The 10,207-nt window shown below is 40.5% G+C and overlaps 1 protein-coding gene across 1 annotated transcript; it reads right to left on the bottom strand.

Annotated features, from left to right (window-relative positions):
* Window positions 1-682: 682 nt before the first annotated feature.
* LOC148030631 (cytochrome P450 CYP72A616-like) lies at window positions 683-3,602 on the bottom strand. Its single transcript, XM_087687291.1, has 5 exons — window positions 3,049-3,602; window positions 2,684-2,907; window positions 2,133-2,371; window positions 1,575-1,965; window positions 683-1,283 (listed from the first exon to the last, which is right to left on the bottom strand). Exons 1-5 carry the CDS (start codon window positions 3,341-3,343, stop codon window positions 861-863), a joined length of 1,572 nt encoding a protein of 523 aa, XP_087543417.1. The 5' UTR covers window positions 3,344-3,602; the 3' UTR covers window positions 683-860.
* Between the last annotated feature and the right edge of the window lie 6,605 nt (window positions 3,603-10,207).

Here is a 10,207-nt window from a genome sequence, read left to right as displayed (position 1 = left end):
TCACTCTTATAGCTCTCAAGGTCCAAAGTAATGTCGGTAGATCCGGCCTCATTAGATGTGACTAGAATTATCAGTGGTTAAAGGATATGAGCTCACACTCCTAGATTCTTTACTTCAATAAGTCAAACAAGTATTTTTCTCTTCAACCACCCTAGGGACTTTCTCCTCATAGACTTTGATTGATTCATCACGAGTCCACTCATCTCTCCTAAACAAAGAATATAGTAAACCTCTCTCAGGATAGGCATAACTAACTCTCTTCTCCTCAAAAACTTTTCTCTCAACTTGCATTGAACTCAATCTCTCCTATTATAACACTCCTTCCACACAAAGCATACAATACAATGTGAAGGGTATTCTCTTGCATAAAAAGGCAAAGAATGATAGAGAAGGACAAAAAAAGTTGCTATAATAATGGACTATGCCATACCTCATTTTTTGACATCAAACTTGAGGTGCCAATACATGTTCCGGTGGATGTGCTAAAAAGAATTGATAAATGTAGCATTGAGGACTTAATAATTAGAATCAAATAGATATCTTACTATTATGCTTTTGGGGATACAAAGCATAATGTGAGAACTCACGCACCCATGAAACTCAATCCACACCCAAACCACTACGCCATGACCCCATTGGCATAAAGACTCACTAATCCATACCTCAACATGATATGGATTACTTCAACATGATACTTTATGTGTATGGCTTTAAAGCTACAATTTAGTACTCTCGACCAAGTTACTTTTGGTTCTTTGTCTTCTACTCTTTGTTTCTCACATATTGAATTCAAGGATTATGTTTCGGGTGAGACTTACTTTAAGTTGTACTTTTTTAAAAGAAAATAAGGCAAAATGTAACTAAAGCTTCTCAAATATAAGAGGCATGCCATGCTGAGGCTGCAAGGTGACGATGGCGGTGGGGGCGTGACGGTAATTGGGTGAGACGCGGAAGCGATAGCGTTGCAGGATGGTCGACAGAACCACCTTGGCTTCCAGCATGGCGAAGGTCTGCCCGATGCAGTTGCGGGGCCCCATCGAGAATGGCAGGAATGCATATTGGCTTGCCTTGCCCACCCCACCCTGATCAAACCGCTCAGGGCGAAACTCTAATGCATCCGGGCCCCAATACCTCTTATCATGGTGCCAGACAATGATTGGCACCATTACCGCCGTCCCTGCAGGAATCAACACCTTTCCAAGCTGCAAGTCTTGGGAGGCTTCCCTTAACATTGCTACGAGAGGGGGATATAATCTCAGTGTCTCATTCAGTACCATGCCAGCCTGCACCAACCAATCAAGCATAGATAAAGCACATTCATGGATGTAATCGAAAAATGAGTTTGTTTGTATACAAAGCACCTTGCTGTCGGTGTTCACTGCTTGTCTTTCAGAAGAAGTTTTAGACAAATTCCCACTATGATTTCCACATTGCGATTTACAGGCAACATCTAAATTTACTAAATTGGGATAGCAGCATAGGAATCTAAGTTCTGCAAGATCATAACGAACATTGAAGTATATCTATCATTACTGGAGACAAGTGAAGTTGCATGCTTTGGTGTGGTTACTTACAACTTTCAGTTGATTGATTGACTCGGCTGATGGCAGGTCCTGCATCCCACAAACAGCGTGCACTTCCTGTCTTACCCGCTCTTGCCATTCAGGATTGCTTGCTAGCAATAGAAATGTCCACGCCAGCAATGTTGATGTGGTTTCATGCCCAGCAAAGAAGAAGGTCCTGCACTCATCCAGAATCTCATCCATCCCCATACTCAAGTTCTTCTGACTTCCCTGCAATTGTCCGGCATTTGCAGCCATCAGAAGCCCAAGCAGATCATTAGTATCAATGCTCCCTTGGCACGATTTGTCTGTCTCTAACCGATTCTCAACGATCTTCCGAAGCACACTTTTTATACTCCGATTCAGCTTCCACCGATACCGATTGAACGCAGTTGGTATATATCTGCAGCTCCAACAAGCAGGTACAATATGTCTCAGAAACCAATCGAATCATCACGTTAATGAGTCATCCACTACACATACCCTAACCACGTGTTACACCGACTGTGCATGGTCATTGACTAGCCATTCATGAGCACAAAGATTAACGGACAGGTCTAGTTCTGTGACCTTGAACCAGGGATGTAGACGGTTCGAATTAGCTTGTCAAACATGATCTGCTGCTCGCGCTGCATCTCAAATATTTGCCTGCCTTCTGCAAAGCTGCTTCCAAATGCAGTGTGGGCAATGATATCCGCAGTCAGGTTTTGGAATTCACCGAGTGCTTCGATCTCTTCCCCTTTCTCCAGTTGAGTCTCCCACTGCTCCATCATAGCAATGGTGCAGGCAGCCATAACAGGAACCATGGCCTGCATAGAACAAGATGATGGTCACAGAACATGTCATAGGATGAACATTCCTAACGTCGATCTTCACCAACTCCATGGAACCAGAGTCGGAGACAATATATTGTTCATGATGAGGTAACGCGGCCATACGATATTCGCAGATAAGGTAATTGATTCCTCGCACAGCCCATGCAGCTCTTTTGCAAGTGAAAGAGCAACTGATTCATGCTTGCCCAGTTTTGAGAGCCTTGGGATGCTGGTTCACCTTAAGATTGATATTGCAGCACACAAATTACTTACAAACAACAGATCATAATTAGTGTAGTACTCTACCTTGAGCTTCTCGAGGAAAAAGGCCGGAGTCATGATGCGTCGATGCTGCGCCCATTTCTCACCTTCTAGGTTCACAAGGCCCTTGCCTATGAAATCATCAGCATCAGGTCTTCTCCCTGCCTTGGTAAAGTACCCAAACTTGGTCGACAAAATTTCTCTGGCTTGATGAGGGTCTGTGAGGGTGACCCAGGCTCGTGGTCCAAACCAGTATACGTAAAGGTCCCCTACAGCTAAAATTACTTACGTTAGCATTATAATATATATGCAGCAGGAAGATCAAGAAGGTCCCCTACAGCTAAAATTACCGACGTTAGCATTATAATATATATGCAGCAGGAAGATCAAGAATGAATTACTCATCTGACCGTAGAGCTTGGACCAGTGGTGGAGGTGAGGGAGGACGCGTGGGACGATGTCGTGGGAGAGCTCCGGCATGGGCCTCGCACGTGCGGCCTGATAGAGGGAGTCAAGCTCCGGGAGGTTGCCACGCGGGGGGTGGAAGGGCAGGCACTTGACGCCCTGGGCCTCGAAGGCTCGCTTGAAGCGGAGGGGCGTGAGCCAGAAGGCCTGCAGGAGCTTCCAGGCGGCATACAAGAAGGCCGTTGCAGCCACCACCAGCACAGACAAGGCCACTTCCTTAACATTGGAAGTGCTCCCCATAATACTCCACTCAGTGTCTGTGTGTCTGTCTGTCTCTCTCTCTTTCTGTGTGAGCCCCAGTGACCAGGATTTTCTGATGAGATATGCACTCCGAGTACACCACCTTCAGCTTTTGTCTAGTCTAACTTCGTCCATGTAGTCTCTCACCAGCATTTTCTGATGAGAACACTCCGACACCAGCCTCAGCCATTGTTATTTATATCTCCAACTTCCTAGGTGGAGTCGTCTTTGCCAAAGGGGCGGCAACCAGCCTCAGCCATTCTCATTATCTCCAACTTCCTAGGTGGAGTCGTCTTTGCCAAACGGGCGGCAATGGGAATCGATTATGTCTTTATCTAGTGGAGACCTCATGAATGGAAGCATCAAATGATGCTGCTATTAGGATATTAGGGCATGTTAGTTTATGCAGCAAATAGATATAATTGAAACTATATTACCCACAAAAAAATAGTAGCGAATTGGGACCAATTCACTCGCTATAAAGAATTAAATTCTATAGGCCCTAGGGGGGTTTTGAGTTGTGCTGAATGGGAAAGTAGTCACTTAGCATTTCAATGTAGCATTCATTAAGCATCAATATATACTTTTATCTCACAAAGCACCCAAACTTATGGTTGCTTAGTAGCTTTAGGTGAAGTGAAATAAGAAAGCAATTCCATAGCATGTAACTTAAACTTATTGTTGCATGGGAGCTTTAGGTAATAAGAAAGTAATTACATCACATGCAACTCATGTAAATATTAAGGTATTTATCTACTTCTGTATAGCATACAAACAATTGTTTGTTAGGGACTCTGGGCCATGCTAAATAAGAAAGTAGTTATGTGATGTACACTTTATATACATTAAGCCATTACATATATTTATCCTGCAAGGTAATTTTGCCAGATTTGCAAATTGACAATAAATTGGGATATATTGTGTCATCTTATAGGGTTATTGTTTAGTTTTCCCTTTAATTAATTGTTAAGATTTTAAAACATCACTACACATGGACAAGACATCGACAATAATCACAATAACAATATAAATGGTTGCAGTTTGGATTTATGGTGTCCTTCCATCAAAATGATCAAGATTGTTACAATTATCGACATGACCAATGCTATAATTGTTGTTATGCCCTCGCTATGAACATCCCTGTCAGGGACGCATATAGCGATGTTGAATACAATCGTACCTTTACATGTAAAATTTTAATGCTGCATATTTTGATGTATTGAGTGATTATTTTTTAATGATATTTTTGATACTTTTGCAATTTTCCAATTTTTCCACGTGTATGTTGTTATATATGCTCAATGCCCCACCCTTGTAAGGTCCCACCAATGATCCATGGTGCTTTAAGTTGTAAGGCCCCCATTATAAGCAGAAGCCATGTGTAAGCACAGACATTGGGTGGGTCTTGACTTGTATGTCAAATGAGATCTATGTGATCTGATGGTAAAAATGTGATCTTTGTAGATCTAGCCTTTGGGTTAGATAGAATAGTTATACTGGTAGCAACTCGAAGCATTATGCATTGAGTTGCGAGGTGTGGGAGTTATCAAGGGCTAATGGTTCCCTTGACAAGGGTTCGAGGCCTGTAGTATCCCCTACTCGATGGTAAAGAGAATATTCCCTAGCCGAATAGGGAAGGTTGATAATATGGTTGGATATGTCGATCAGACTACCTTCTCGGGCGATAAAAGGAAGATCCCTCTAAAGCCATTCTTCATCTATCTTTTACCCTGTCAGAGTTCTTCGAGCTACCCTTAAGTTCTTCACCTATCATTTGTTTGGATCACCATCTAAGCTTCATAGTGGAAGCACAAGGGTGGGAAGATCCATCTTTGCCTAAGTTCATTTGAAATTAAAGCAGTCTTTATTCTTCTCATATTTTCTATGTTTTCTTTACTCCTTGCTCAGATTCTGTTCATTATGCCATGTAATTTCTACATACTATCAAAGCCCAAGGGGCTTTGAGGAGTGAAGAGTACGCAAGAGACAAGCACTTCAACAGTGAAAATGAGAGATATTGTCTGTTGCATCAAGTAGCAGTACTAGCGCAGCAAGTGGTAGTGTTGTTGTACCAATAATTCAAACACTGAGGATTCATCCACCAACCTTTAGTGAAGGCAAGTTAGATGGTGTACAAAGTGCACTTTGTGAAAGTTTAAAAGCATAACGAGCATTGATTCTTATGAGCTTTTGGAGATGGTGTTGGGGACTGACCCAGAACCACAATCCACCCTCAACCCATTAAATTTGAGTGATATGAGTGATATGAGTCCTCCAAATGGAGATCTTCTACGAGCTTGGAAAAAAGGGAACACAAATGCATTGTGTACCTTAGTTACAAGTTGTTTTTATAGTATTTTGACCTTGATTTAGCATATAACCAAGGCAAGGCTTGGAACATACTCAGGAGTTAGTACAAAACATGAGAAACAAGGGTTCAAAACTTAAAGAATCAACTAGCAACATAGACGTTTACTAAAGGAGAGATAGTTGAAGCATTCATCACTTGGATCAAGAATCTAGGTGACCAAACAGTTGGCATTAGTATAGAAAAGACTAGTGAGGAGCTAGCTTGCTCAGAGATGTCTTCTAATTTTTCCACCAAAGTTTGATGGATTGGTAACTTCCCTAAACACTCAAGTGAGACCCTAAGCTTTGGTGTTTGAGGAATTTTGTGCACTAGTAATGGAGAAGAAGTTGAGACTTAAAGCCTGAGAAGGTAACAACAGTGGAGATGCTACATTCTCTACCACTGCAAAAGACAAAGGTGAATCCTCTACCAAAATGGTCATAAAAAGAAGAAGGGTGGTAAGAAAAAGTTTCATGGAGAGTGCTTCTATTCCAAGAAGAAAGGACATACAATTGCAAATTGTCATGTTAAGAAGATAGATGAACACTACAACAGAAACAAGGTATAGATGCGCATGTTAGATGTGCGCGCATCTATCATAGCGTCTATAAGTGCGTGTAAACGTGTGTGTAAATAGACGCGAATTTAGCGTCTATATATCCGCGCAAATAGACACTAATATAGACGCGCCAACAGATGCACAATTATTTAACCACCTAAAATTAGCAATTCATATAATTAAAAAACCAAAGTTAATAATTATTTAACCACCTGAAATTGATTATTGAGCATGCACATGTGCGCATGATAAAAACCATAGAATTAAGAATACACATTGAATCATTGAATTAAAAAAATAGAGTTAATAATTACTTTTTCATTGCTCTCTAATGAATGGCAGTTCCTCCAGTTGACAAGCCTAATATAAGTAATTAGCGGCAAGCGATAGAAACCTTATAATTAGTAGCAAGCATTGCAATATGTACCTCGTAATTTCTCTATGTACTTGAAGATGATAAAAGATACTTCCTTTTTATTATGAAAAATTCAATTTAACCTTAAAATTGACTATTAATTCTTGAGTATGCACGTGTGCACATGATAAAAACCATAGAATTAGGAATACACATTGAATCAATAAGCAAATTAAGTATGTTACAGTGAATGTTCCATCTCATCTTCAATGAGATCAGCCCTTGCTAAACTATCTACTTCTAGGTCTATGTTACCAAGAGGTAACGAAACAAATAAGTCTATCCCACTATCAGATGTGTTGCTATATTGCTCAATAACTTCATCAATATCATCGACAATCACATTATTGTCTTATTCTGCATTTCCTTGAACATCCTCGCGAGGTTCATCTTGTACTATATCACGCATATCATCCATTATGGTGTCATCATGCACATCATCATTGACTGTTGGATTGTCATCTGCTATCTCCATGTCGGTAATATTACCATATATTGGTTTTGAACGATTAGATATAGGGATGACATACCACCATCTATTATTGTTTACCATTGGATGATACACAACCTATATTTGAAAAACAAAAGCAAAAAACTTAAGTACTTATTATATTGTGTATATATATCACATGTATACATATAAAAAAATTAGCCTTTGCATATATACCTGCTCGCATTGTTGAGGTAGTACTAATGTGTCATTCTTGTTTTGGTGAAATTTTGTAGAGTCAATGATTACAAAACCACTTGGATGACGTCTGATTGTAATTTCCTCATGTAACCAATCTATGTCAATATGATGTGGGAGCGCATTTAGATGATCTGGAAATGAGACATTACGTCCATATCTAGTGCAAAATTCTTGTCTTTCGCTTTTTCTTCTTGCCCTTGCTTCATTATATAGTGTCACCCATTTGCTCATAACATCACTATTGAGCACACAAAAACTATTTAACTTACGAAGTTATTCTTTTGTTAGCACTTTACTCATTCCTTTTCCTTGAGGTACTATAGAGGTCATCCTCAAGTCTTCATCATCTTTCCATAGTCGTGGTTGAGAGAGATCCACTTCAGCAAGATATTCAGAGATATAAACAAGGGATGATTGCACTAACCAACCCTCAGCCATGCTTCCCTCAAGCCGTGCTTTTTGCTTTTTACCTCAATACCTTCCCATAACATTTCTAACTCTTCAATCAAAGGCTCTAAGTAAATGTCCATTTTTTTATCTTATGCTTTCCAGGAATCAGAAGGGACAACATCACATGTCCCTTTTTAATTGCCATGCATGGAGGAATATTATAGTTTACCAATATCACTGGCCATACACTGTATGATGTGCTTTTGATGCAAAATGGATTGATTCCATCCATGCCTAAACCAAATCTCAAATTTCTTGGCTCTTCTTTGAAAACGGGCCACAAATTATCTATATGTTGTCATGTCGATGTGTCTGCAGGGATCCTCCATTTTCCATCACTTGAACAATGGCTAGCATGCCATGACATGAGCTTTTCAATAGACTTACACTTGAACATAAGTTTTATACGTGGAACAATCGGAAAATGTCGCAAAACCTTACGAGACACATCCATTGACTTCATCTCCACTTCGTAGCTTGATTCACCACAAACAGGACACTCTCGTGCGAACTCATGAATCCCACGAAATAAGACACAGTCATTGACACATGCATGGATCTTGACATAATCGAGGCCTCCCAGAGATGTCAAGTAATGTCTTGCTTGCTCTCTCTTAGTTGGCAATTTGTTTCCTTTTGGAAGCATTTGTGATAATAACCTACATATATTTTTAAAAGTGAGTTAAAAAACCTCCAACATATATTTCTCTCTGATTTCAAAATAGAACAATTAATATTATAATTCATAAGCCAAACTGAATTGATACCTACTTCAATAACGCATCCAAACTGACATTACTCCATCCATAAATTGTTTGCAAGTTAAGTATCTCGAGGGACGCACGAAGAACGGAGTACGTACAACCTTCATACAACGGAGTAGATGATGCTACATATAGTGGATCATCTGGCTTCGTAGAGTGACCTTCTCCCTGAACCGGTTGCGAAAATAGATGGTGTACCATGTTGTCCAAAATCTCATCCTCTACGACTTGATGGGGCATTTCATGAGGGCTACTATCATGGTCGTCAGTCTCTACTCAGCCTCTCGACACCCGGGAGGGAGCATCTGAGGGGATGTGGCACCGCATCCTGCTCAACCACAAAAGGGAGTTTCATGTACGTTGATATATAATTCCCGTAACATAGACATGCAATCTTAGTGGTAAGAAAAAACAATGAATATTGGTGATTTTTCTCGGTCCCATTCTCCATACAAGCTGAGGTGTGACATTGCAATTCGACGTGCTCGAAAAATACACCCTCGACAACGATCACACATGCATTTAATTTTTCGTCATAGCCATATATCTCGATTATGAAGATGCAATGTTTCATCCTCACTTGAGGATGTGCTCATTGACTCATCAGCTTGCACCGCACTAGGTGATGACGACGTCGACATGATTAAACCTAATTGATGACAACATCAAAATATTTGTCATTCATATGTTTACATAAGATCTCAATTTTAAATACACAAAAATCATCATAAATACATTAAAACTTATGATAAGAATTCACTATCAAAACTTATCTTAAAAATAAAAAATTATGATAAAGCCCAAATGCGCATTTATATCCGCGTTTAACTACGCGTCTATATTGGCGTCTATTTTCGCGTCTATATTCGCGTCTATACTCGCGTCTATCTAAACGATAGACGCACATATACACGCAGAAATAGACGCACACGTCAAAATTCAAACCATACTTAACTCATTTCTTTTCAAACTGCGCCTTTCCTTTCCTGCGTTTTTTGTGGTTCTGAAGCTTGAGTTTAGCTGACATGTAGTCTCTTCATGCCTCACCTCCTCATGACTCACCTCTTCTTTCATTTCAAACACACAAGAAGGGAAAAAGGAAAGCCAAGGAGAGGAAGAAAGAGAGAACAAGAAAGAGGAGAACAAGAAGAAGCAGCAAGCAAGCAAGCAAGCATCAAGGGAGGGTAACTTACCAAGGAGAGGAAGAAGGAGAAGGAAGAAGCGCCACCACCCGCCATACCATACACCCAAGGTGACTCTCTGTCTCTCTCTCTCTCTCTCTCTCTCGCTCTCTCTCTCTCTCTCTCTCTCTCTCTCTCTCTCTCTCTCTCTCTCTCTCTCTTGTTTCTCTCTTCCTCTCTCTGCTCTATCTGTGTATTTAGGATTTGTGATTCCATTATGTATTGCATTTTGTAAATCATCAATGGTGGTCTCGGCCTAAAATCGGCTGACCGAGCGTGTCTGATAGCGCATCTACATCTCAGTGTAGACGCAGATATAGACGCGAAAAATGTTTCCTCTCATAGCGTCTAAGAGAGCGTCTTAGTGCGTGTGTGCTCTGCAGTGTACACGCGATGATGCACGCACTGCACAGAAGGTTGACCTGCAGTCTACACGCGATTATACATGCGCATT

Source organism: Lygodium microphyllum, chromosome 10 (assembly GCF_053477565.2).
Source record: "Lygodium microphyllum isolate KBCC chromosome 10, Lygodium_microphyllum_v1.1.10, whole genome shotgun sequence".
NCBI classification, from domain to species: domain Eukaryota; kingdom Viridiplantae; phylum Streptophyta; class Polypodiopsida; order Schizaeales; family Lygodiaceae; genus Lygodium; species Lygodium microphyllum.
The sequence above is the reverse complement of the archived record's forward strand: the minus strand, read 5'-3'. Positions and strand labels throughout refer to the sequence as shown.